A 27,902-nucleotide genomic window follows, 5' to 3' on the forward strand; every position below is an offset into this window, starting at 1 on the left:
TTTGCACACCTGGATTGTACAATATTTGCTCATTATTCTTTTTACAATTCTTCAAGCTGTGTCCAGTTGGTTGTTGATCATTGCTAGACAGCCATTTTCAATTCTTGCCATAGATTTCTAAGCCAATTTAAGTCAAAACTGTAAGGCCACTCAGGAACATTCAATGTCATCTTCGTAAGCAACTCCAGTGTATATTTGGCCTTGTGTTTTAGGTTGTCTTGCTGAAAGGTGAATTTGTCTCCCAGTGTCTGTTGGAAAGCAGACTGAACCAGGTTTTCCTCTAGGATTTTGCCTGTGCTTAGCTGTATTCTGTTTCTTTTTATAAATAAAAAATCCCATAAAAATATGCATAACATGATGCAGCCAACACCATGCTTGAAAATATCAAGAGTGGTACTCAGTGATGTGTTGGATTTTCCCCAAACTTAATGCTTTGTATTCAGGACATAAAGTAAATTTCTTTGCCACATTTTTTGCAGTTTTACTTTAGTGCGTTATTGCAAACAGGATGCATGTTTTGGAATATTTTTCTTCTGTACAGGCTTCCTTCTTTTCATTCTGTCAATTAGGTTAGTATTGTGGAGTAACTACAATGTTGTTGATCCATCCCTCAGTTTTCTCCTATCACAGCCATCAAATTCTATAACTGTTTTTTTGGGCCTCATGGTGAAATCACTGAGTGGTTTCCTTCCTCTTTGGCAACTGAGTTAGGAAGGACGCCTGTATCTTTGTAGTGACTGGCTGTATTGATACACCATCCAAAGTGTAATTCATAACTTCAACATGCTCAAAACACTATTATTGCACACAGTGAGTCCAAGCAACGTATTATTTAGGCTTCCCATAACAAAGGGGTTGAATACTTATTGACTCAAGACATTTCAGCTTTTCAGTTTTAATTAATTTGTAAAAAAGTTCGAAAAACATAATTCCACGTCGTATTGTGTGTAGGCCAGTGACAAAAAATCTCAATAGTGGAACAAAATGGGGAAAAGTCAAGGGGTGTGAATACTTTCTGAAGGCACTGTTAGCGATTGATAGTTAGTATTCAGTACTTTGAAGAACTACTAAAATAGTGGCAGACAGCGTATAATAAAGTCATCAAATAAAACAAATGAAATATGCACAACGACTGAAATATTTTATTAAAATAAAGTAATGTGAATAAATGATGGTTAATAAGTGATAAGCAGTAATGGGCAGTCACTACCATCATGGAACTTTTATAAAATGTTATTCTGTATTGTTACAGCATTCAACCCACATAATGCATAGTGCATTTAATGTTTAAAAGAATAATCGAAAATGTTGATAATTTTTTAATAATCCAACTGAAGCGGAACCAACCTCAAAAAGCACTAATCGCTCAGCACTAGTGTCGAAAGGATGCAAAGAACCTCATCCCTACTATAAAATATTGTGGTGGATCTTTGATGTTATGGGAGTATTCTGCTTCCACTGGCTCTGGGGACTTTGTTAAGGTCATGGACTTTACCCAGTTATCAACATTTTACAATGGCCATCTCAGTCTCCAGACTTGAACCCCATTGAAAACATGTGGTTTGAATTGAAGAGTGCAGTCCATAAGTGCAGATGAAGGATATCAAGGATCTAGAATAATTATGTATGGAGGAATGGTCTAAGATCCCTCCCAATGTGTTCTCCAATCTCATAACACATTTTAGAAAAAGGCTGTGTCGTTATCCTCGCAAGTGGAGAGTATTGAAAACAGGGGTGCCAATAAATTGTATCGCTATCTTTTTGAGAAAAAAGCTATTGTATTAGTATAAAATAATATCATTTCCTTTCCCCCCAAAAAATGTGGGTTAATCTTTATCAATGATGCCAATATTTTCAGTCATGACTGTAGCGCACTACTTTTGACCAGGGCCCATAGGGCTCTAGTCAAAAGTAGTGCACTATATAGGGAATTGGGTGGCATTTGGGACACAAACCTTCTGTCCCATCATGTTCCCTACCTTGAGGAGAAGCTGGTACTTAGTGATCCTCTGCACTGGCTTGATAAGGTAGGAGGAGATTGAGTTGGCCAATCCGTGTCGCTTCTGGATTTCCTGCACACAGAATTGACGACATCATGACGATTAAAGCATATTGATGTTGACATTGAGATACCCTAATGTGTTCAAGCCTATAATCATGTGTTTGTCCCAAATGGCATCCTATTCCCTATGTAGTGTACTACTTTTGACTGGAACTCTATAGCCATTGTTCATATGTAGTACACTGTAAAGGGAATAGGGTGCCATTTGGAACAGAACCCATAAGACTCTGAGGATGACTGTGCACTGTAATGCAAAGAGACTAATGGTAGTAAGCATAAAAAATATGATTCCTGTCTTTTAGACTTGAAATAAATGGCTCATTGGCACCACCTACAGGTATAAGAGGAAAACTAATTAACTTACGTCGAAGAAGCTTCCAGCATGCTCCAAGATGAGTTGGCTGGAATCCGGTTTGTTTTTACAGTAATTGACATACATGTGGAATTTATCAGCCTGCAAAACAGAATGGGAAAATCCAGTCAAATTCAAATGACTGAACATCTATTTTCTTACATGCATATATTTGTCCATATATACCACTACATACTTACTACGTAGTGGTATATATGGACAAATATACTACGGTATGCAATGTTCACTGCCAATGCTTAATCCAAGCAGCTTTACAAGAGGTTATCATGCTACTGTATGCCTGCCTATGGTTTATGGAAAAAAGGGCTTTATAAAATACATTTGATTGATTGATTACATATGTTGTATAACCTAATTGCAAGAAAGTAAACAACATTCACATGTAATTATCAATCATGAAGCCACAAGTCAGAAGGGCCCTATGGACGGTGTAAGCAAAAGACTAACACCATGGTCGTATTCACTAGGCACCAAACGGAACAAAACGGACTGAAACAGGGAGGGACTACCTGGACGTGACCAATAAGAAATACTAATTTTTGGTTTCCATTGCAAAACGTTTCACAACGTTTTCCTTTGTGTGCTCTAATGAACATGACCCATTGAGTGAAAACAGGAGTCTTACCCATGTGACAAAACAATGGCCCACATCTTCAGGTAGCTGTTCATAGTTCACTAGCTCTTTGAGGAAAATGCTGCAGTTAGACAGTAAAGAGAGGGTTAACCATGATAATATTCACTGCTTATCATAGAATAAATATTTCCTCAACCAAAATCACATGCAATAGAAGTTATTTGAATTGGTCTCTCATGCAATAACGTGCACCTGAAACACAACAACAAAACCAGCTGATATAACAAGTTGGAATCTCTTTCAAATTAAAGATGTGTCCCAGATGACAGCCCTGCCCTGGTCAAAAGTAGTGCACTATATAGGGCATAGGGTGCCATTTTGGATGCAGCCTCAATTTGAAAGAGACCCCTACCTGTTATGGAAATCATAAATCTCCTGGATGTTGCCGAAGATGATGTGCTCCTTGTTGACGATGCCAGGCGGGATCTCCTCCACCCCACTCGTCATCTCCCACAGGTACGTCTAGACAGGAGGAGGAGACGAGAAAGACACACAGGAAATGACATCCTATCATGTCCTACAACCAATCCTCACAAAAATCTTGGACTTGTTTTTTCTTCCTGGCAACCTTTTTTAAGGGTTATAACTGTAATGTATTTTTTCCTACTAAAATTAGTTGAATGCACTGACTGTAAGTTGCTCTGGATAGCTAACATGTTAATGTAATTGAGTACTTGTGTCTGTGACGACCAATGACTGTGTAGGTGAAAAAATCTGACTTACTATATCATGAAAACACCCAAGAACTGCCTCTATGAGTACATACCAAGGCCAAAACAACCCTGAAAATAAGAGTTTCATTGCCAAGCGAAAATGGAAGAGGAATAAGCTTACCTCTAAACATTCATGCAAGTCCCTGACATAGGCCTTCTCAGTCTGAAGGAGTTCAGCCATTATGAACCTGGATAAATAAACACATGCAATATATCACCAACCAGCAATGACATATATAGTGCACTACTTTTGACCAGGGCCCATATGGTGCCATTTGGAACAAACCCATAGTCTCGTCCCAAAGCCGCATTCCAAGACTACCAATGACAATATCTAGCCATATCACATGAACTGCACCTTGGATTGTGTTTTTGTGTTTTCAAGTTTTATATATATAAAAGAGGGATACAGCAGAGAAAGTGAGTGGCGGAACGGGGATCAAACCACTTTTTCGAAGGGCATATGTTCTGGCATGGGCAGACGGCAGCACTACCACTAGACCAGCCCCCAGCACATCATGGAATGTTAAACATATACACCGCATTAAAAGCCATAGTACTACCATAGACTTGACTACTTTGCAACACTTGCTTCCTCCAGCGATTCTTCCCTATTTCTCTCTGTCTGCAGTGTGTACTCACTCTTTCTTCCTGGCTGATTTCCTCTTCTCCTCGTTGACCTCGTGGTTGGGGTCGCGGAGCTTCACCTCCCCAGGATCAGTCAGGCTGGCTGGGATGATGTCCAGCTCCAAGTCCTTATTATCCTACCAGAGACAGAGGGAGCTCTCAGCACACGTCCCAAATGGCACCCTATTCCCTATGTAGTGCACTACTTTTGACCAGAGCCCTATGGACCCTGGTCAAAAGTAGTGCACTACATAGGGAATAGGGTGCCATTTGGGACGTAACATCAGACTCATGTAATATTCCCTTCAACATGGTCCATGATGACTCAGCACTCAGCACTCTGACATCAAATATACTTTTTGAACAGGCTCTCTTTGAAGTAGAGGATAAATCAATGCCTGCGTGTCGAGATGAGGACAGGGCTTCAAACTGAGATGTCTTAGGTCTTGCCCCCAGTTTTGCTCGCCCCAAGGCGGTAGAGATAGTATCTATTGTAAATATATTGTATTTAGCTCGCTGGAAGCTGTTCCTTTGTGAGACATTCACACTTCAGTGTATTTGCAGGACCTTGCTACAGGGGGGATGCCCACTAAGGGAGTTATAACAACAGCAGCAGATGAAGGACTTTACATTCAATGGAGCACAAATTATAAATATCATATGTTGGACAAAATTTGTTTCATTTCATACGTCCTTCGAAAACACACTCATTAGCATTAGAAAGACTAAGCCTAATTAGTGGCCAGGGATTGGGGTTGTGTTGAAGAATGAGCTTTCACAATAGGTGGGGTTATCCCTAAACCCTATAGGGGCCTTACAGGGTCCCTCCAGGGGGCCTTACCTCGGAGCTGATGCCCAGTGATTTCTCCAGGCTGGAGCGGTACTTCCCCATCCGGAGGGAAAAGTCTCGGTAGCGCTTGTCCACCGTGGTGACCCACTTCTTCAGCTCAGTGACGTGCACATGGCCCTTCTCCACGAAGCTGTCGGCCAGCTGAATGAGGAGCTTCACCTTCTCCTTGGTTTGCTGTAGGAAGCCCACAGAGAGATGTGTATGACTGTGTGTGTGCAGAGGTGAGTTTGCATTTGTGTGTGTGTGTTATTACGTGTGTGTGCGTTTCAATCATCTGTAGCATCCACACTCCCTGTCAATGTCTAGGCTGATGCTTGAGAGAGTGCATACATCCCTCAGGAGAGATCTCTTAACACTTGTTTGCTGCCTTAACCACTGATAGCCAATGATCTCATCTGGCTGTAAACAGGTAGACACGAGGCAGGCTGCAGTGGAAATGTTTAGCTAATGTGATATGCAGGTATAGGGTCAGCAGTAAGTGATGGAGTCAGAGCAGACTACGAACAGTAGCTCTAGGGATGCGTCCCAAATGGCACCCTATTCCCTCTGCAGTGCACTGGTCAAAAAAAGTGGCCTACATAGGGAATAGGGTGCCATTTGGGATGCAGCCTGGATCTGCTTCCCAGCTCTAGCTCCATACCTTAGCGGAGACTCGAAATTCCTCATATTCCTTCAGTAGTTCCTGACTCCTCTCGCCGCTCTCTCCAGGGGAGGTGTGAGTGGAGAGGTAATACTCTCCTGTTTCCTGGATCCAGTCTAAGGCCTGTGGAGAGATACAGTGTGGGAAATTAGTGAAGTGAAGAGCTCCCTCATTCCATATTCCTCTCTGCATGTCCCCTATCTTTCATCGGTGGCTGTGTTGGCCATCGAAAGCAAACAAAACCCCCACGTATCCCTGGCTGGGTCCAGTCCAGTAGGCCAGATGTTATGGACATGCAGTATAAACACAGCACTCGGAGTGCTTGGCCTGCGTTCAGGAGAGCTCACCTGTTTGGCGCTGCGTTCGAACACCACGTACTGCTGGCACTGATCCAGGCAGCGTTTCTTCATGGTCCAAAAGTGCAGAACCCGGTTCTCCCTCTGGAGTAGCTCGTTGAGGATGGCTAGAGAGGAGAAGGAGGCCAGGGAGCACAGAAAGAAGTTAGCATATCTTCAAATCAAATTGTATTGGTCTCATACACATATTTAGCAGATGTTATTGCGGGTGTAGTGAAATGCTTGTGTTCCTAGCTCCAACAGTGCAGTAATATCTAACAATGGTGAATACTCAGCACAGTGGTGAATACTCCAGAGTTTCAAACACAGCCCTCACTAATCCATATAGAAACATAAGAAACATTAGAAGTAAGTTAAACTGAAAGTGAAAACAAATATGTACATTTCCTAAGGAAGAGGAGCATGGAAAGACTTAGTAACAGCAAGGTATAAGGACTCGTGCTCAGTTGTCCCTATTATTCCCTATATAGTGCACAACTTTTGACCAGCCCTGGTCCAAAGTAGGCATGCATTGAGTGTGGGAAATGCGCTCTACAAATTAAATATTATTATTACTCTTAGCTACTATATAGGGAATATGGGTGCTATTTGGGACAAACACCATGCTAGTCCAATAGGGCTGTTGTGACTGACCTTTAACCTGTTGCTCGGGTCCTCTGGCGTGGCCTGAAGCACCAGGTATACCAACATTATTCCTGTGGATGTACTTCAGGAACACCTCAGCATTTCTCCTGGCCAATGTGCAAGCCTGTGGCACAAGAACAGACATTGTCAAACAAGATCATTGCAATGGACAATGTATCCACAACTACCATCCAAAATACATTGAGAGGTTAGGATATTGCATGTGTATATCTTAAGACAACATAGATACATCACTGTCAACATGGTTATTTGTTTTTGTTTGACAACAAGTAAACTGGCATCCACAACATGTCCTGCAAGAGGTGGAAATGTATTCCAGCTCTGTAATGGGAAAATCAATATGAAACCAAACAGCTACGTGTTGCAGAATACACTTGAGTTCTACTGAAGATAATCAGACAGACAAAACAGCATCAGTTCAGCGTCTGTGAAAATGCAGCAAATTAATTATCAACAGAACATGGGTTACGTCCCAAATGGCACCCCATTCCCTATAGTGCATTTATTTCCATGCAGCACTTGTGGCTGTTTTGGGAAATGTGTTTCCATCACCCTGGGTGATTCTTAGGAGCTAGGGGGAGTAGGGTGAAGTTGCCCCTAGCTGATCTTGGGTCAGCTTTGCATTTCTCCCATATGGGGAAGCTGATCTGTCCCTATGGGAAACTTCATGCTCCTTCCTGCATTTCCCTAGGTACATATCTAGGATCAGATTCCCCTCCCCCAATCCTACCCTTAACCATTAGTGGAGGAAATGCAGAACTTACCTAAGATCAGCATCCAGGGGCAACTTCACCCTCCCCCAGGGAGGAGACAACTATCGACGACGTCAGAAACGCTTCAAAAGGGTGACGAAAATATAAGGCAACATTATGGTTGAGAGGAACCAGCCGGAGGAGTAATGGCAGCTGGTACAGCTTTTTGAGTCAATGCCACATGGCGGAAAATTCAAGAACTATTTGAACAGTTTTCTACTACAGCGGATGAAAGAGTGGAAAGAGCGTGGAGATGTGGAAATGGACAGCTAGGAAGAAGGAAAGGAGCTGAGTGTAGAGGGAAGCGGTGTGGTGAGGAAGATTGTTGTCAAGTACAAAAAGAAAAAAACATACTCTGGTAGCTCAGAAATTGAACCTGACGAGAGTGAGGATGAATTACCTTCGGTGGCAGGTGCGGTGAAGACCACAGAGTTCGAGTCTCGCCCTGATGATGACAAAGATGATTCTGGCGCAATGGGAGTTACATTTTTGGAGAGAATGGATCCTTGCCTTCTGGCTGATCCATATGTGATGTCAGGTTGGGTGGAGAAGGGGTTGGGGACTGTTGAATTGGTGAAAGTAACTCGAAGTGGACTTGTGATTACTTTTTTGTGTGTCTTCTGTCCAGAGGGAGCGGGTGCTCCGCACCACGCGCCTCAGGACAAGACCTGTGACTTGTTTTTCTCTGGAGCAGGGTGCTATTGAAAGGAGTGATAACTGGGGTGTGTGTTAACTGTAGGGGTTACCCATGTTGCTGGAGATCAGAAGTGTCCAGTGAGAGAAAGGTAGGTTGAGATTGCCAGGGTCAGAGTAGTACAGAAGGTATGTTGAGGCATTGAAGAGAGTAGTAGAGGAAGATGGGTACAGGGTGAGGGATCCTAAGAGGCTCCCTGTGAGTAGGCAGAGGGCAATAGAGAGTGACAGGAATAACGTGTGCTTCAGTAAGGTTGGCTTCTTAGCCATGGTTATCAACTGTACTGCAAAAATGGAACGTAAATCACAGTACATTTACTGAACAAAAATATAAATGCAATGTGAAGTGTCGGTCCCATGTTTCATTAGCTAAAATAAAAGATCCCAGAAATTGTCCATATGCAAAAAAATGCGTATTTCTCTCAACTTTTGTGCACAAATTTGTTTACATCCCTGTTAGTGAGCATTTCTCCTTTGCTAAGATAATCCATCCACCTGACAGATGTGGCATATCAAGAAGCTGATTAAACAGCATGATAATTACACAGGTGCACCTTGTGCTGTGGACAATAAAAGATCACTCTAAAATGTGCAGTTTTGTCACACAACAACACAATGCCAGATGTCTCAAGTTTTGAGGGTGTCACGGATTCAGCCGAGGCTGCCCCTCCTCCTTGCTCGGGCAGGCTTCGGCGTTCGTCGTCACCAGAGTACTAGCCGCTACCGATCTATGTATCTATGTTCGACTTGTTTTGTCTTTATTGGTCACACCTGTTTCCCATTATGTAGTTATGTCTCCCCTATTTAACCCTCTGTCTCACACTGTGTGTTGTGTGTGTTTGTTCATGTTTCGGCTGTCGTTAGTGTGCAGGTTTGTTCCCTCCCTGCGTGGAGGTTGTTGTTCTTTCTTTTACCTTCGAGTAAAGTACGCCTTCTGATTAGCTCTGTGTCCTGCGCCTGACTTCGCCTACCGCATTACACTGACGCCTTGACAGAAACACACACCATCTACATGGAGTCAGCACGTACAGCGATGCCAGCCGGATCGATGGAGAAACGCGTCCAACAACAAGCGGCCATGAACCAGGCTCTCGGCACCGCCATGGAACGAGTTGTGAACACTATGGAGCGATGGGAGAGAGGAGGCATCCCTATACCTCCTCCGATTACACCACCACCTACCCCGATGTCCATCGCTTCACCTTCTGGGTCCAGTGGGATTCGGCTCTCGCTCCCGAGGGTTTATGACAGTACAGCTGCCGCGTGTCCGCCCTCATCTCCTGTCTGTCCGGTAAAGCGCTGGAGTGGGCCAACGCCGAGTGGGGGGGAATAGACGCCACAACTGTAAGCTATGCAGAGTTTACCCGCCGCTTTAGGGCGGTATTCGATCATCCACCAGAGGGGAGAGCGGCGGGTGAGCGTCTATTACACCTCAGACAGGGGAAGAGGAGCGCGCAGGAATTTGCACTGGACTTTCGGACTCTGGCTGCCAGCGCAGGATGGAATGAGAGGGCCCTCATCGACCACTACCGTTGCAGCTTGAGGGAGGACGTTCGTTGGGAATTGGCCTGCAGGGACACCAACCTAAACCTGGACCAACTGGTGGATATGTCTATTCGACTGGATAACCTGTTGGCTACCCGCGGACGTCCTGATCAGGGGCCGTCCATTCCATCCCCCAGCACCTCCGACCCTACCCCTATGGAGCTCGGAGGTGCTGCTATGAGGGAGACTGGTAGAGGGGCCGTCCCCTGCACCAACTGTGGCCGCAGAGGACACACTGCTGGTCGGTGTTGGGGAGGGCCTTCAAGGAGTCGAGGCAGTAGGCAGCGCACTGATGAACCGTCTCAGGTGAGTAGGCACCCAACTCACCCAGAGCTCCCTGTTGCGCATATGTGTATTAATGTTGTGTTTCTCGAGTTTTCTTCTCATTCCCAGCATAAGGCGCTAGTAGATTCAGGCGCAGCTGGGAACTTTATTGATCGTCAGTTTACCCGTACGTTAGCGATTCCTATTGTGCCAGTCGATGTGCCCTTCCCTATCCATGCCCTAGATAGTTGCCCTTTATGGTCAGGTCTGATTAGGGAGGTCACAGCGCCACTCTGGATGAAGAAGCAGGAGGGGCATGAGGAAATATTTAGTCTATATCTGATTGATTCTCCTGCGTTTCCCGTGGTGTTGGGGCTTCCCTGGTTAACTTCTCATGACCCCACTATTTCATGGCAACAGAGGGCTCTCAAGGGATGGTCAAGTCAGTGCTTGGGGAGGTGTGTAGGTGTTTCCGTAGGGGCAACTACGGTGGAAAGTCCAAACCAGGTTCCCACCATGCAAATTCCGCCTGAATATGCCGATTTTGCTCTCGCCTTCTGTAAAAAGAAGGCGACTCAATTACCACACCATCGACAGGGGGATTGTGCGATAAACCTCCAGGTAGGCGCTGCGCTTCCCCGGAGTCACGTGTATCCTCTGTCACAGGAGGAGACGGCGGCTATGGAAACATACGTCATCGAATCTCTGAGACAGGGATACATTCGGCCGTCCACTTCCCCTGTGTCATCGAGTTTCTTTTTTGTGAAGAAGAAGGATGGTGGCTTATGCCCGTGCATTGACTACCGTGGTCTAAATCAGATCACAATAAAATAAAGCTATCCATTACCTCTGATTGCGAGTATGACGGAGTCATTCCACGGGGCACGCTTCTTCACTAAATTGGATCTCAGGAGCGCGTACAACCTGGTGCATATCCGGGAGGGAGATGAGTGGAAAACGGCATTTAGTACCGCCTCGGGGCACTATGAGTACCTCGTCATGCCATACGGTTTGATGAATGCTCCTTCAGTCTTCCAATCTTTTGTTGATGAGATATTCTGGGACCTGCATGGACAGGGTGTAGTGGTGTATATTGATGACATTCTCATATACTCCGCTACACGGGCCGAGCATGTGTCCCTGGTGCGTCAGGTGCTTGGTAGACTGTTGGAGCATGACCTGTATGTGAAGGCGGAGAAATGTCTGTTCTTCCAAGAGTCCATCTCCTTCATGGACACCGCCTGTTCGCGTCAGGTGTGGAGATGGAGATTGACCGCATTTCGGCCGTGCGTAATTGGCAGACTCCAACCACGGTGAAGGAGGTGCAGCAATTCATGGGTTTTGCCAATTACTACTGGAGGTTTATCCGTGGCTTTGGGCAGGTAGCGGCCCCATTACCTCCTTGCTAAAGGGAGGACCGGTGCGTCTGCAGTGGTCAGCTGAGGCGGACAGGGCTTTTAGGCATCTGAAGGACCTGTTTACTTCGGCTCCGGTGCTGGCTCATCCGGATCCTTCCGTGGCATTCCAGGTTGAGGTGGATGCGTCCGAGGCTGGGATTGGAGCTGTACTGTCTCAGCGCTCGGGTACGCCACCAAAACTCCGCCCCTGTGCTTTATTTTCTAAGAAGCTCAGTCCGGCGGAGCGCAATTATGATGTGGGGGACCGGGAGCTGTTAGCTGTGGTTCAAGCTCTGAAAGTGTGGAGGCATTGGCTTGAGGGGGCTAAACACCCTTTTCTCATTTTGACTGACCATCGTAACCTGGAGTACATCCGGGCGGCGAGGAGGTTGAACCCACGTCAGGCAAGGTGGGCCATGTTCTTCACTCGTTTTGTGTTTACTCTCAATTACAGACCAGGTTCCCAGAACGCTTAGGCAGACGCCCTGTCCCGACTATATGACACAGAGGAGAGGTCCATTGAGCCCACTCCCATACTCCTGGCGTCGTGTCTGGTGGCACCGGTGGTGTGGGAGGTTGATGCGGACATCGAGCGGGCGTTACGTACCGAGCCCACTCCCCCCCAGTGTCCAGAGGGTCGGATGTACGTGCCACTCGAGGTTTGTGATCGATTGATCTATTGGGCTTACACGTCACCCTCCTCTGGTCATCCTGGCATCGGTCGGACAGTGCACTGTCTTAGTGGGAAGTACTGGTGGCCCACTTTAGCCAAGGACGTGAGAGTTTATGTTTCCTCCTGCTCGGTGTGCGCCCAGCGTAAGGCACCTAGACACCTGCCCAGAGGGAAATTACAACCCCTACCCGTTCCACAACGGCCGTGGTCCCACCTATCGGTGGATTTTGTGACGGACCTTCCCCCCTCACAAGGGAACACCACGATCCTGGTCATTGTGGATCGGTTTTCGAAGGCCTGCCATCTCATTCCTATGCCAGGTCTTCCTACAGCCCTACAAACTGCTGAAGCCCTGTTTACACACGTCTTCCGGCACTACGGGGTACCTGAGGATATTGTATCGGATCGGGGTCCCCAGTTCACCTCAAGGGTCTGGAGGGCGTTCATGGAACGTCTGGGGGTCTCGATTAGCCTTATCTCAGGTTTTCACCCCGAGAGTAATGGGCAGGTGGAGAGAGTTAACCAGGATGTGGGTAGGTTTCTGAGGTCCTATTGCCAGGACCAGCAGGGGGAGTGGTCAGGTTATATCCCCTGGGCAGAGATTGCCCAAAACTCACTCCGCCACTCCTCTACTAACCTTACGCCTTTCCAGTGTGTGTTAGGTTATCAGCCGGTCCTGGCACCTTGGCATCAGAGCCAGATCGAGGCTCCTGCGGTGGATGAGTGGTTTCGGCGCTCGGAAGAGACCTGGAACACTGCTCATGTACACCTGCAGCGGGCAATCAGGCGACAAAAGGAGAGCGCCGATCGCCACCGCAGTGAGGCCCCGGTGTATGCACCGGGGGACCGGGTCTGGCTCTCGACCCGAAACCTGGCCCTTTGCCTGCCCTGCCTGAAGCTGGGTCGGCGGTTTCTGGGGCCATTTAAAGTCCTGAGGAGATTGAACGAGGTTTGTTATAGGTTACAACTTCCTATTAATTACCGTATTAACCCCTCGTTCCATGTGTCTCTCCTCAGGCCGGTAGTAGCTGGTCCACTCCAGGAGTCTGAGGTACGGGAGGTTCCTCCGCCCCCACTGGACATCGAGGGGGCTCCGGCGTACTCGGTCCGTTCCATCTTGGATTCGAGACGTTGGGTGGGGGGCTTGCAGTATCTCATGGAGTGGGAGGGGTACGGTCCGGAGGAACGGTGCTGGGTCCCTAGGAGGGACAAACTCGATCCCTCCATGTTGAGGGATTTCCACCAGAGTCATCCGACCAGTCCTGCTCCGCGTCCTCCTGGCCGTCCTCGAGGCCGGGGTCGGCGCATGGCTGGAGCCGCGCGTCAAGGGTGGGGGGGGTACTGTCACGGATTCAGCCGAGGCTGCCCCTCCTCCTTGCTCGGGCAGGCTTCGGCGTTCGTCGTCACCGGAGTACTAGCTGCTTCAATCCATGTATCTATGTTCGACTTCTTTTGTCTTTATTGGTCACACCTGTTTCCCATTATGTAGTTACAGTGGGGAGAACAAGTATTTGATACACTGCCGATTTTGCAGGTTTTCCTACTTAAAAGCATGTAGAGGTCTGTAATTTTTATCATAGGTACACTTCAACTGTGAGAGACGGAATCTAAAACAAAAATCCAGAAAATCACATTGTATGATTTTTAAGTAATTAATTTGCATTTTATTGCATGACATAAGTATTTGATACATAAGAAAAGCAGAACTTAATATTTGGTACAGAAACCTTTGTTTGCAATTACAGAGATCATACGTTTCCTGTAGGTCTTGACCAGGTTTGCACACACTGCAGCAGGGATTTTGGCCCACTCCTCCATACAGACCTTCTCCAGATCCTTCAGGTTTCGGGGCTGTCGCTGGGCAATACGGACTTTCAGCTCCCTCCAAAGATTTTCTATTGGGTTCAGGTCTGGAGACTGGCTAGGCCACTCCAGGACCTTGAGATGCTTCTTACGGAGCCACTCCTTAGTTGCACTGGCTTTGTGTTTCGGGTCGTTGTCATGCTGGAAGACCCAGCCACGACCCATCTTCAATGCTCTTACTGAGGGCCCGTCTGAAGTTTGCGGATGACCATCTGGATGATCCAGAGGAGGAATGGGAGAAGGTCATGTGGTCTGATGAGACAAAAATAGAGCTTTTTGGTCTAAACTCCACTCGCCGTGTTTGGAGGAAGAAGAAGGATGAGTACAACCCCAAGAACACCATCCCAACCGTGAAGCATGGAGGTGGAAACATCATTCTTTGGGGATGCTTTTCTGCAAAGGGGACAGGACGACTGCACCGTATTGAGGGGAGGATGGATGGGGCCATGTATCGCGAGATCTTGGCCAACAACCTCCTTGCCTCAGTAAGAGCATTGAAGATGGGTCGTGGCTGGGTCTTCCAGCATGACAACGACCCGAAACACACAGCCAGTGCAACTAAGGAGTGGCTCCGTAAGAAGCATCTCAAGGTCCTGGAGTGGCCTAGCCAGTCTCCAGACCTGAACCCAATAGAAAATCTTTGGAGGGAGCTGAAAGTCCGTATTGCCCAGCGACAGCCCCGAAACCTGAAGGATCTGGAGAAGGTCTGTATGGAGGAGTGGGCCAAAATCCCTGCTGCAGTGTGTGCAAACCTGGTCAAGACCTACAGGAAACGTATGATCTCTGTAATTGCAAACAAAGGTTTCTGTACCAAATATTATGTTCTGCTTTTCTGATGTATCAAATACTTATGTCATGCAATAAAATGCAAATTAATTACTTAAAAATCATACAATGTGATTTTCTGGATTTTTGTTTTAGATTCCGTCTCTCACAGTTGAAGTGTACCTATGATAAAAATTACAGACCTCTACATGCTTTGTAAGTAGGAAAACCTGCAAAATCGGCAGTGTATCAAATACTTGTTCTCCCCACTGCATGTCTCCCCTATTTAACCCTCTGTCTCACACTGTGTGTTGTGTATGTTTGTTCATGTTTCGGCTGTCGTTAGTGTACAGGTTTGTTCCCTCCCTGCGTGGAGGTTGTTGTTCTTTCTTTTACCTTCGAGTAAAGTACGCCTTCTGATTAGCTCTGTGTCCTGCGCCTGACTTCGCCTACCACATTACACTGACGCCTTGACAGAGGGAGTGCGCAATTGGCATGCTGACTGAAGGAATGTCCACCAGAGCTGTTGACAGATCATTTAATGTTAATTTCTCTACCATAAACTGCCTCCAACGTCGTTTTAGAGAATTTGGCAGTACGTCCAACCGGCCTCACAACCGCAGACCACGTGTAACGACGTCAGCCCAGGACCTCCACATCCGGCTTTTTCACCTGCGGGATCGTCCAGCCACCCGGACAGCTGATGAAACTGTCTGTAATAAAGCCCTTTTGTGGGGAAAACTCATTCTGATTGGCTAGGCCTGGCTCCTCACCCATGGCTGCGCTCCTGCCCAGTCATGTGAAATCCATAGATTAGGGCCTAATGAATTTATTTCAATTGACTGATTTCCTTATATGAACTGTAACTCAGAAAAATCGTTGAAATTGTTGCTTGTTGCGTTTATATTTTTGTTCAGTATAGATGTTGTGGTGGCAGCTGCAGATAAGTACTTGGTTGTACAAGGTTTTACTGCAGAAGAGTTACAAGGTGATGAACGATAATGTCCCGTCCTCCCAGGCTGCCGGCCTGGTGTAGGATCAGATAGGACCAAGTAGTGGAATAGCGATGAGGCTTTAATGGGTGTAGGGTTAGTTGGTAGGGCAATATTTCTTCCCTTTTCCCTCCCCTTTTTGTGTCACAAAGTGTAATGAATTCACACTCTAGAACAGTAGGCGGACACAGCCCACACAGTAGGTGGCGGTGACAGTTAGCTAGCTAGCTACGTTCATCTGTTTGTTTGTTAATATTGTAGCTAAATGGGATTGCTAGCTAGCTACTTATTTATTCGTACCGTATACTAATTGTCTGTGTTCGTTTATTATTTTCTTTGCAGACGATCATGATGTACCGGCACAGACAAAGGAGGCACAGGGAATTGGGCACCATTTGAGACACAACCATGTTTCTCTGCTGTACCTTGAGGAAGGCTTCCTTCTGCTCCAGGTGTTTGCTGATGAGGGGGATGACATGGTCCGTCTCAGCCATGGCTCCCAGCTTGTCATGGCCACCACACCAGTCCTCATCTCTCCTGTACTCTTGCTCCAGACTCTCCAGCACACTACATACCTGAGGAGGGCACAGGTGTCTCAGTTAGTCCTCACACTAGGTCGCACACAATTCCGAGGTGCCATCCTGGAACCGGACATAGTACCGTTATGCAGCCTTTTCTGTCTTTGCGTTTAACCAAACAAAAAACCACACCATGCTCTGTTTTTTTATTTTATTAAAAGAGTGGGAATTCATATTTTTCCTTGTTTATTGAGGATATAGCTAGAGACAGGATGACGTGATTAAAGAGAGAATGCCTCTCAAGTAGGCCCTCCAGGCCACCACTACCATTTGTCTTATTGGATGGGAAATGCTTGAGGCAGTTTTTGAGTGATTCAGCTAAAACTAAAAACAATTCAGGGAGTGCTGTGTGGGGTTGGGGTCGACACACACACCTGCTCGGAGGTCTTGTAGAAGGCCACAGAAGCATTGACCAGCTTGAGTCGATCCTCCATCTTGAGCATGAGCTGCTGCCAGTGCATGGCCACCTTCTCGGCGCAGGCCCGTATGCCGTCCGGGTCAAAGTGGCCCGCCTGGAGCATGACTTCAGCCTTCTGTTGTACCTGCAGGGCACTCTGGTGGGTCTTCTGGAGGGAATTGGCATGGAACAGGGACTGAGGGGACACAGAGAGAGAGAGGGTTGTTTAGACTGAGGGGTAAATGTTACATGATTGTGTCTTAATTGTAATGTACAGGGTAAATATGAAGTTTTTACAAACTGAACATGTGTCAAGACTTGATATATTTCATGTTTACCTTTTTTTTCTACAATGCCGTTTTTGGGGCGGATCCACAAGCGAGAAAAGGATGGTACTGTGTGTGTTAACCCTTGATATATGCCATTGACTCTAGTCCAGTCTAGTATAGTACTTGCAAGGTATTATACTTTTGATATCATTGCCTGTGTGATTAAAATCTTCCAATAAATTATGATTGAAAGTTTATGTATAATTTTATTAAAAGAAGATGCATAAATATAAGAGCCTTAAAGATAAGTGACCCTTCATTAGCTACTTAATTGGAGCAGTCTAAAGATACTTTCACACTAAGAATAAATGCAATTATCTTTCCATATGGCATCAGAGCGAACCCATTTCTCAACATCAACTCCGACTCCATGACGACATCCCAAATGGCACCCTATTCCCTATGAAGTGCACTACTTTTGACCAGGGCCCTGGGCCCGGTTTCCCGATAGTGATGGAACTTAGGCTTACGAGTGTTTTAATGATGCATAATTCCTACAACGGCCGAAGATTTAACATGCGTTTCCCAAAACCCTACTCAGAGAGAACATTCACTAAGTGCGTGTCAAAACTGCTAGGATCTAAAGAAAGGCAGCGCTGCTCTCGGATCAGCTTTCCCCATTCAAATCTTACCTTAACATAATAATTACTTCACAATACTGATGTCGGATCAGCTCCTAGAGAGATATTATCACCTACAGCTGCAAATATTGAGGCAGCTTATTCTTATGCTGACCCAATAATAACACACTAAATCACAGATTTGGCATATCATTGCGCATGTTGTTACACATCATGAAATATATTGAGACAGTAGGCTACAATTTGCATGAAATGGATTTCAACATGATTTCAATATATAGACCTATATCTGTATCCTATAGGCCTCCTGTATATATCTTTTAATGTAGTCATCTCGGTTTTCATTTGAAGCATATTTTTATCCTCCGCATGTTTAACAATTGCAAAGACATTGGCAACTTTGTATCTGTAGTCAACTTCTGAAGTTATCAGCGGTCGCAGAGAGACAGATAAACATCTTGATTCTATGTTTAGCGGAGATCTTCTGTGTATAAAGTGACGCAGAAGGGCAAAAAAGCATTTAACAACGCGCCTAGCTGTTATACGTGGTCTGAGGCAGTCGGTAAATAACGAGCGTTTTCAAGTGCAACTTTTGTAACAATGGTTTTTGGAAACAGCTCGAAGATTTAACGATGCTCCTACGAAGGTTCTAATGATGAACTTAGCCATAAGAGGCTTTGGGAAACTGGGCCTGGTCAATAGTAGTGCACGGTATGGGAAATATTCTGCCGACTTCCTCTCCTATTTTTTCCTCATCTCACATAAGTATGTTGTCCCCTAGAAAGGAAAGATTCAGTTGTAACCATGTCAAATGGCTGCCTGTTTTTGTTGCTTGTCTAGGCCGAGTAGCATCACAAAGGAAAAAATAAATCAGAATTTAAGAGACACAGAATGCATTTTTTACAAGTGTACTCAATCGTAAAGAATTAAACCCTGACAGGCAAACTACCATGTTGTGCTTTCCCTGCCAGATCCAGGCTTGATTTACAACTATAAATTCACCAGAGATAACCAATGCAGGAGAAATGGAAAGGACGCAGTCAAGAGTCATTCAACATTTCTGCACTTACACAAGAAGGAATACAGTATTTAACTTTAACTTACTACGTTTAATCAAAAATATGATGATTTGTGTATTGTCATAAACAAAGCAAAGTTCAGGAATTGTCTCCAAATAGAATGCGATCAATTGAGTATGTCTTTTGAAATGAGTTTGAAAAAATGGTTTGTCGAGATCGGTGTGGAAGAACTTGACTGGCCTGCACAGAGCCCTGACCTCAACCCCATCGAACACCTTTGGGATGAATTGGAACGCCGACTGCGAGCCAGGCCTAATCGCCCAACATCAATGCCCAACCTCACTAATGCTCTTGTGGCTGAATGGAAGCAAGTCCCCGCAGCAATGTTCCAACATCTAGTGGAAATAATGCCCCATGATTTTGGAAAGATGTTAGACGAGCAGGTGTCCACATACTTTTGCACAATCTTACCAAATTCTTGCTTTTTAGCCTTAAACACATTTTAACAATTTATTTTCATATTCCTACTCTTCAAGGTCTCTACTAACAGGAATTGTACAATATCAATCCCTCACCTACTGAATTCCTGCCTTTTATCCCATATCTTTGGTGACTGATTTTGAGTAAGTTAAAGTGCCACAACACTGAACTGCAGCAACAAATTATGTAAAAAAAATTGGGGGGGGGGGTTTCATTGTCAAAACATGCTCTACCCACCGGTTGAAAATAAGGTTGAAAGGCTTATTTTCAATCCCCAAATGGATTCAGAGCTGTGCTGGATGCGATTCATGACACACACACACGCAGGCACGCACAAAAGAATGGGCTGGAACAGGCCACTGGGCCTCCGGATCCAGGCTCCAGTACTCAGAGTGAGCGCCACAACAGAGCCTGTGCGTGTGCGTGCAGATACAGAACTTTACCAGGCAGCCCCATCCTGTGTGTGTGTGAGCGTTTGCCGTCATGCTCAGAGCAGCAGCTATTTAAAGAGCTGAATGAAAACAAGCACTGCACTGGTGTTGACAGAGAATGTTTGTGTGTGTGTGACTAAGCATATATGGAGTTTATTTTTGTGTGTTTGTGTATGTGTGTGTGCGTGTGCGTGCACCCATGCGTGTGTATGTAGTTTCATGACAGCGCACATTGAAGTGATTAGCCTTGTCAGTCTGGTTTGGCGGGGGTAGCGGTTACCTCGATGGCCAGCTGGAACTGTTCATGCTCCCTCTGGAGTTGCTCTGCCTCTGACAGCGAGCTGGCATTCACCATGCTGGCATTCAACATGGACTCCCCATTCCGGATCCAGCCCAGGACCTGCGCGGGACACACAGGACACACAGAGTAGGAGACAGGATTTTAGAGTTCACATTGGTACAGTACAGTTAGCTCTGGGCCAGAGGAGGCTGGTGAGGGGAGGACGGCTCATAATAATGGCTGGAATGGGGTGAACAGAATAGTATCAAACACATGGAAACATGTTGTTCCTGTGTTTTTCATACCATTCCAATTATTCTGTTCCAGCTATTACTATTATATGAGCCTGTCCTCCGATTTAAAGTGCCACCAGCCACCACTGGTGGGCAAACATTCTGGGCAAACATCAGCTCACAGGAAGCTATGGTCAATGTGGCTAGAAGAACTCTGGGTTAATGGTTGGTGTCACGTAACATAATACAGTACCCATAATGTCACTGTTTTATAAGTATGAAGATACTCAGACATGGTTAACTTTAAACAGCAGTTGAAAACTTTGGGAAATACCCAGTCATTTAGGCAGAGCTTATGTAATACATATCTAATGCAATCCCAAAATCAAGCATGAGATACAACTAGAGGCACAAAGAGCTTTAGAATAGTTTAGCTTCATAAAAGCACATATTGGTGGCATAGCTCAACATAAATAAGGGGATAAACTAGGATTAGCAGTAGTATTTTCTTCACGGGCATTTAACTATTAGATATTACATATGTTCCCTTCTGTTCATTTAGGAATCCCATGAGGGATTAGAAACATTGATTGTTTTTTCTCTCTAGCTTCCTAAAACTCAGAGACCGGCTGTGCAGGTCAGGGGGACACTGCGGATATGGCTAATCCGTACCACCCTCTTTCTTTTTTTCTTTCTTTCTTTCTTTCTTTCTTTCTTTCTTTCTTTCTTTCTTTCTTTCTTTCTTTCTTTCTTTCTTTCTTTCTTTCTTTCTTTCTTTCTTTCTTTCTTTCTTTCTTTCTTTCTTTCTCTCTACCTATCCTTCTCTATCTCCCGCTCTCTTAGCCCTGTCCTTTGCTACACCTTCTCTCCTCTCTTCTCCCCCCTCCTCCCTCCACCACCACAATACCTGGGCTGGGCACAGTCCCAGAAGCCTCCTTCAGAGATACTCTGCGACAATCAGGCTTATTTCCTGCCTTCCTTCCATTAGAGTGCATCATGCAAAGTGGAGCCTCTTCACTCCCAAGTCCCCGGTGACAGCAATTACTACAGCCCAAATGAGATTAGTGCAGAATGCGGCTAGCGCGAGGCGAGACACTGAGGATGGTGTGAGGGAAGCTAGCAGCCATCTGGGAACACCTTCCTAATATTGAGTTGCGCAATCCATGTCTCAATTGTCTCAAGGCTTTAAAAATCCTTATTTTACCTGTCTCCTCCCCTTCATCTATAAGAACTGAAGTGGATTTAACAAGTGACATCAATAAGGGATCATGGCTTTCACCTAGATTAACCTTGAAAGTCTATGTCAGGGAAAGGTGTTGTTAATGTTTTGTATACTCAGTGTACGTGTCACTACCACTGCGACAAACATAATTAATTATTTACAGACACTGCAGCATTTTCGTGTTTTGTCTGGAAATATTATCCAATAAATATCAATTTCCATTGATATTGTCGCTGAATAATTTAATAGTAGATTTAATATTGACTTTAAGAAGTGATTTGCTAGGTGGATGGCACGGTTGAATTCAGTTTGAGAGAGCGATCCAGCATATTTTAATCATCTATCTGTATTTCCACAGTTTGGATATCTCAAATAGTGAGGAAGGCACACAGCTGAATGTGCTCTCTGTCAAACTGACATTCAGATTGAAATTTCCTCAAAGAGCTGCTCTCTCAGACTTGCGTCCCAAATGGCACCCTATTCCCTAAATAGTGCACTACATTTGCCCTGGTCAAAAGTAGTGTACTATGTAGGGAATAAGGTACCATTTGGGAGGCAACTTCAGAGTGAAACAGATGATACTTTACTGGCCTGTCTGAGGATGATTAAATAATCATAACAAGCTGAAGGAAATGCATTTCACTGGCATACATTGAGTTGACATTGTACCCTACAAGCAGAAAAGCAGTCTTCACCAAGCAGCTGATAAAAGCCAAACATTGATTAAATATTGAACCACTGCTGGAGGCCATGCACTCACACTGACTGTTTGATGTAGGGTGTATCCTGCTGGGTTCTCTCATTGTGTGTGTGTGTGTGTGTGTATGTGAGTGTGTGTGCTGGAAACAGCTATGGACTCTCACCAGTCCAGTTCACCCTAGCCATAGTGTGTTTGCGAGTGCATATACAGTGCCTTCAGAAAGTATTCACACCACTTGACTTTTTCCATATTTTGTTGTGTTACAGCCTGAATTTTAAATTAATTAAATTGAGATTTTGAATCACTGGTATACACACAATACCCCATAACGTCAAAGAGGAATTATGTTTTTGGAAATGTTTACAAATTAATTAAAAATGAAAAGCTGAAATGTCTTGAGTCAATAAGTATTCAACCCCTTTGCTATGGCAAGCCTAACTAAGTTCAGGAGTAAAGATTTGCTCAACAAGTCACATGATAAGTAGCATGGACTCACTCTGTGCAATAATAGTGGTTAACATGATTTTTTTATGACTACCTCATCTCTGTACCCCACACATACAATTATCTGTAAGGTCCCTCAGTCGAGCAGTGAATTGCAAACACAGATTCAACCACAAAGACAAGGGAGGTTTTCCAATGCCTCGCAAAGAAGGGCACCTATTGGTAGATGGGTAAAAATAAAACCAAAGCAGACATTGAATATCCCTTTGAGCATGGTGAAGTTACTAATTACACTTTGGATGGTGAATCAATACACCCAGTAACTACAAAGATACAGGCGTCCTTCCTAACTCAGTTGCTGGAGAGGAAGGAAACCACTCAGGGATTTCAATGGTGACTTTAAAACAGTTACAGAGTTGAATGGCTGTGATAGGAGAAAACAGAGGATGGATCAAAAACATTGTAGTTACTCCGCAATACTAATCTAATTGACAGAGTGAAAAGAAGGAAGCCTGTACAGATGAAAAATATCCCAAAACATGCATTCTGTTTGCAATAAGGCACTAAAGTAAAACTGCAAAAAATATGGTAATGATTTTAACTTTATGTCCTGAATAAAAAGTGTTATGTTTGGGGCAAATCCAATACATCACTGAGTACCACTCTTCATATTTTCAAGCATGGTGGTGGCTGCATCATATTATGGGTGTTCTTGTCATCGGCAAGGACAAGGGCGTTTTTTAGGATAAAAATAAATGGAATACAGCTAAGCACAGGCAAAATCCTAGAGGAAAACCTGGTTATGGATCTTTCCAACAGACAGTAGGAGACAAATTCACCTTTCAGCAAGACTATAACCTAAAACACAAGACCAAATATCCACTGGAGTTGCTTACCAAGATGACATTGAATGTTCCTGAGTGGCCTAGTTACAGTTTTGACTTGAATTGGCTTGAAAATCTATGGCAAGACTTGAAAATGGCTGTCTAATGATGATCAACAACCAACTTGACAGAGCTTGAAGAATTTTAAAAATAATAATGTGCAGCTCTTAGCTCTTAGAGACTTACCCAGAAAGACTCACAGCTGTAATCGCTGCCAAAGGTGATTTTAACATGTATTGACTCAAGGGTGTGAATACGTATGTAAATGAGATATTTCTGTATTTCATTTTCAATAAATTTGTAAACATTTCCAAAAACATGTTTTCACTGTGTCATTATAGGGTATTGTGTATCACAGGAGGTTGGTGGCACATTAAATGGGGAAGAATGGTATCAAATACATCAAACACATGGTTTCCATGTGTTTGATGCCATTCCATTTGCTCCGTTCCAGCCATTATTATGAGCCGTCCTCCCCTCAGCAGCCTCCACTGTTGTGTATAGATGGGTGAGAAAAACATTGATTTAATCCATTTAAAATTCAGGCTGTAAGACAACAAAATGTGGAATAAGTCAAGGGGTATGAATACTTTCTGAAGGCACTGTCTAATATGAGCGTGTGTATGTGTGCGCATGCGTACTCCCACCCACCTGTTTGACCTCTGACTGCAGGTGTCGGAGCTGCAGACACTCCTGCAGTCTCTTCTGGGTCTGGTCAGCGCTGACGTCCAGCTCATGCTGCTTCTCATGGAGGAACTCCAGCAGCTCCTGGACCTGAGTGGCCAGATCCACCTCCTTTTCCCCAGTCAGCTCAATGCCTGTACCACCACACAATATTACTGTCACTACCACATGAAACCATACAGTCACAAATAGATACATTCCATAAATTAGGCTATTCGGTTGTCGGTTTTGAATTTTCTGCTTTTCTTCCTGTCAGCAGAGCCTGAATGCCAAGACCAAATTGTATTGGATTTATTTGAGTGTTTCCCCTATCACTGTGCAATAGGAGTGGATGCAGACCTATGTGGTATATATGAAGGATGTGTTATAAACTGTAGCACTAGGTGGAGCTAGTCCACTAGTCCTTCTCCATTTCAATCTGTTGTGTTCCTTCTCAATTCATGAATTAAATCACCCTACTTAAAAAGACAACACTTCCCTTCTCTAATTAAATTATTACTGTGATTACACCAAACTACAGGGTTATCAAGTCTATCTGATGAGAAAACAAAACAATGTGTATGTCCCAAATGGCAACCGATTCCCTATAGTGTGGTCCTCTGTAGCTCAATTGGTAGAGCATGGCGCTTGTAACGCCAGGGTAGTGGGTTCGATCCCTGGGTCCACCCATACGTAAAAATGTATGCGCACATGACTATAAGTCGCTTTGGATAAAAGCGTCTGCTAAATGGCATATTATTATTATATTATTATAGTGCACAACGTTTGACCAGAGCTAGGAGGAGCACCACTCCAAAAACCTGCAATGAAACTGTCCATACTGTAAATGTACAGTATAAAATGTGACACTAGTACAGCTGGCTAATTTAATCTCCCATCCTGAAATATTGTCTAGAGCCCAGCGCAAACCTTTGGAGGGCTTCAGTCTCCATTGGTCACAACTGAGGGGGATGTTACAGTCCACACAGTCCATGAAGGGCACATGAGGGTGGCCCAGATTTCAGCTCCACCCCCGTCCTTCCCCTTCCTCACCCCTCTGGTGTGTGTGAGGGGGGCTACGGGGAGGTGGTGTGTGTGTGTGTGTGTGTGTGTGTGTGTGTGTGTGTGTGTGTGTTCCCAAATGGCACCCCATTCCATATATAGTGGACTACTTTTGACCAGGGCTCATAGGGCTCTGGTCAAAAGTAGTGTATTATATAGGAAATAGGGTACAATTTGGGATGCAGCTCAGGCCTCATATTAAGCCCCATGCAGCACAGTGAGGAGGGTAAGAGGATTGGAACTTGGAAATCAATCAACCCACCATCAACACAATGGAAAGATCTAATGATTTATTACTGAAATATTGAAATAGCATGGGCGACCGAGAAAAACAAATTGATCATGCAGGCACTAGGGATGGGGGTGTGAGCATGCGGGTCTGGGCAGATGAGATGTAGTCATTGCTTGTGTTCTTGTACGTATGTATAAGTTTGTATATGCAGTAAAAAATACAAAATACAAAAATACAAAATACAGTTAAAGGAGAAATGCCTGGACCTAAAAAAAAAAGGAAGGCCCTAAAAATGGCCAAAGACTCCAGCCACCCATAAACAGTCATAGACTGTTCTCTCTGCTACTGCACGGTTGAATATTTTCCAGGTATTTTTTAAATGTTCCATCCCGAGAATAAATCACTTTTCTCCCGGGTAACCCGGTATTTCCTGCCAAAACCCGTAGTGTCATTCAAAAGCATTATAAAGTATATACTGTAAATAGGCCTATGTCTGGATTTGATTAGCGCTTTGATCGAAAATTCCAGCCTGAGGCTACCTGAGCCTGATGAACCATACATTTAAAAATAATTATGAGCCCTACATTAAAGACATTTAATGAGCCCAAGCCCAAAAAAGCCCAAATGATTGTGCCGTTATCCAATACATATATGATATAGGGTACTGCAGAAAAACATAAAAGCCCATAGATGTATCTAGCTATAAGCTCTCTTGGGTAAATAAATGAAACTAGCTCCAGTAGGCTAATCTTTTTGAGTGTGAACAGTATTACTCTACTGTATTGTATTATACTGTATTATATGGACTGGAATTACACACATCGTTCAAACCATGATAAAGCAGGGAGAGAACATGTGATTCTGGTGCAGCACATGCAGCCTACAAAGTTACAAGTATAGGCTAGCGAATTTGATTTTAATTTAGACATTTAATAGGGCTTATTTGTATAATTAGTAGGCTGACATATATACCTTATGTAGGCTGACGCATATATACGCATATTTACGCATATTCCCGTAATGTTATTAGCCTACCTCCTCTTTCTCTCTCTATTGTTGCTTCCTTCCTTCCTTGCTTTCAATAGTTAAATGAAATACGTTTTGTTGTCCATATCTTCATAATTCTAATGAAATCCTTGAATAATTTAGGACTAAAATTAGATGCAGAAAGCTTTCACTTCTCTCCAGGAAGATTGAATGGTTATGGATCTTAATAAATAACTGCTATAGCCTACTACCATGGCTCGTTCGCTCTTCTTTCAAACTACATGTGAGTTCTATTGGCTGCTGTATTTAACATTCAGCAAACAAGACTTCGCATCCCTCTTCGAATAGCCTATTGCTTTAAGAAAGGCTAAAAAAAATTATGTCCAGCAAGCGTTACCGATGCACCAAGAACCAACAGGACCCTGAACAGTTTCTACCCACAAGCCATTAGACTCCTAAATAGTTAGTTCAATAGTTAACCAAATAGCTACCCAGACTATCTCCATTGACCCTTTTTGCACTAACTTTTTTGACTCATCACATACGCTGTTGCTACTGATTACTATCTGTCACTTTACCCCTACCTATATGTACATATCTACCTCAATTACCTCATACCCCTGCACATCGACTCAGTACTGGTACCCCTTGTATACATCGTTACTCATTGAAGTATCTATTATTACTTTTATTTTTACGTGTTTTATTTTTGTATTATTTCTCTATTTTCTTTCTCTCTGCATTGTTGAGAAGGGCCCGTAAGCATTTCACTGTTAGTCCACACCTGTTGTTTACAAAGCATGTGATGAATAACATTTGATTTGACCTAAATGATGTATTCTCTCTCCCCTCCCTCCCGCCTTCCCTCCCTCTCTCCCTCTCTCCCCTGTGACCGGCTCCAGTCCAGTCTCAGTATATCTCACCTGAGGCCTGGACCTCCATGATGTACTGGTGCAGGTCTTGTCCCTGCTGCATCACCTCAAAGGTCATGTTGTTCATGGCCAGCTTGCGCTCCGTGTGGCGCTGCAGCCGCTGCTCGGCCAGGGTCAGGTCCTCCGAATTGAAGTCGTTCACCTGGCGCAGCAGGTCCTCGTTCCACGCGTCCAGCTCCGCCGTCACCTGCAGGGAGGTCACAAGGCAAGGTCAGAGGTTAATGATGTTAGTGTTACACCTGGATGAGATGGCACACCTGGGCCAAGGTGCTCACACTGAGACCGAGTGTTATGTAACTAAGTCATTATGTGCAGCTCAGATGATACTGTGAAAGATTAAGCTATTCCAAAGAAAGCTATTCCACTGGAATAATGTACATTATATGGATAGTAGCTATATAGCTCTCCCAGTTGTATTGTTCTTAATGACACCATTAGGTAAGAATCCCCCCCCGAAGTGAATTACTACTGTAGTCTTTCTTTTTTTCACTGTGGCATCATGCTATGTTTTTCTGACAACTGTAAGAGCCTAACAGCCTAGTTCCGAGAAAGCTACACCAATTGGTAATTCACGGCACGTCTCGGCCTAGGACATACTAAGGCC

General features: G+C 44.6%; 1 protein-coding gene across 3 annotated transcripts in view; it reads right to left on the bottom strand.

Moving 5' to 3' along the window:
* Window positions 1-27,902, bottom strand: part of LOC121551671 (kalirin-like) — a 359,366-nt gene that overhangs the window by 103,077 nt on the left and 228,387 nt on the right. For all 3 annotated transcript variants that reach the window (XM_041864384.2, XM_045210064.1, XM_045210062.1), the window contains exons 14-28: window positions 27,290-27,485; window positions 24,074-24,240; window positions 19,940-20,059; window positions 16,797-17,015; window positions 16,270-16,419; window positions 6,889-7,003; window positions 6,247-6,362; window positions 5,900-6,022; window positions 5,251-5,433; window positions 4,425-4,546; window positions 3,904-3,970; window positions 3,422-3,531; window positions 3,061-3,130; window positions 2,427-2,516; window positions 1,980-2,072 (exon numbers count right to left, since the gene is read on the bottom strand). In XM_041864384.2, coding sequence (XP_041720318.2) covers window positions 1,980-2,072; window positions 2,427-2,516; window positions 3,061-3,130; window positions 3,422-3,531; window positions 3,904-3,970; window positions 4,425-4,546; window positions 5,251-5,433; window positions 5,900-6,022; window positions 6,247-6,362; window positions 6,889-7,003; window positions 16,270-16,419; window positions 16,797-17,015; window positions 19,940-20,059; window positions 24,074-24,240; window positions 27,290-27,485 — 1,941 coding nt within the window. The remainder of the gene's footprint in view (window positions 1-1,979; window positions 2,073-2,426; window positions 2,517-3,060; window positions 3,131-3,421; window positions 3,532-3,903; window positions 3,971-4,424; window positions 4,547-5,250; window positions 5,434-5,899; window positions 6,023-6,246; window positions 6,363-6,888; window positions 7,004-16,269; window positions 16,420-16,796; window positions 17,016-19,939; window positions 20,060-24,073; window positions 24,241-27,289; window positions 27,486-27,902) is intronic.

The sequence above is a fragment of the Coregonus clupeaformis genome, chromosome 4 (genome assembly GCF_020615455.1).
Source record: "Coregonus clupeaformis isolate EN_2021a chromosome 4, ASM2061545v1, whole genome shotgun sequence".
Taxonomy (NCBI): Eukaryota; Metazoa; Chordata; class Actinopteri; order Salmoniformes; family Salmonidae; genus Coregonus; species Coregonus clupeaformis.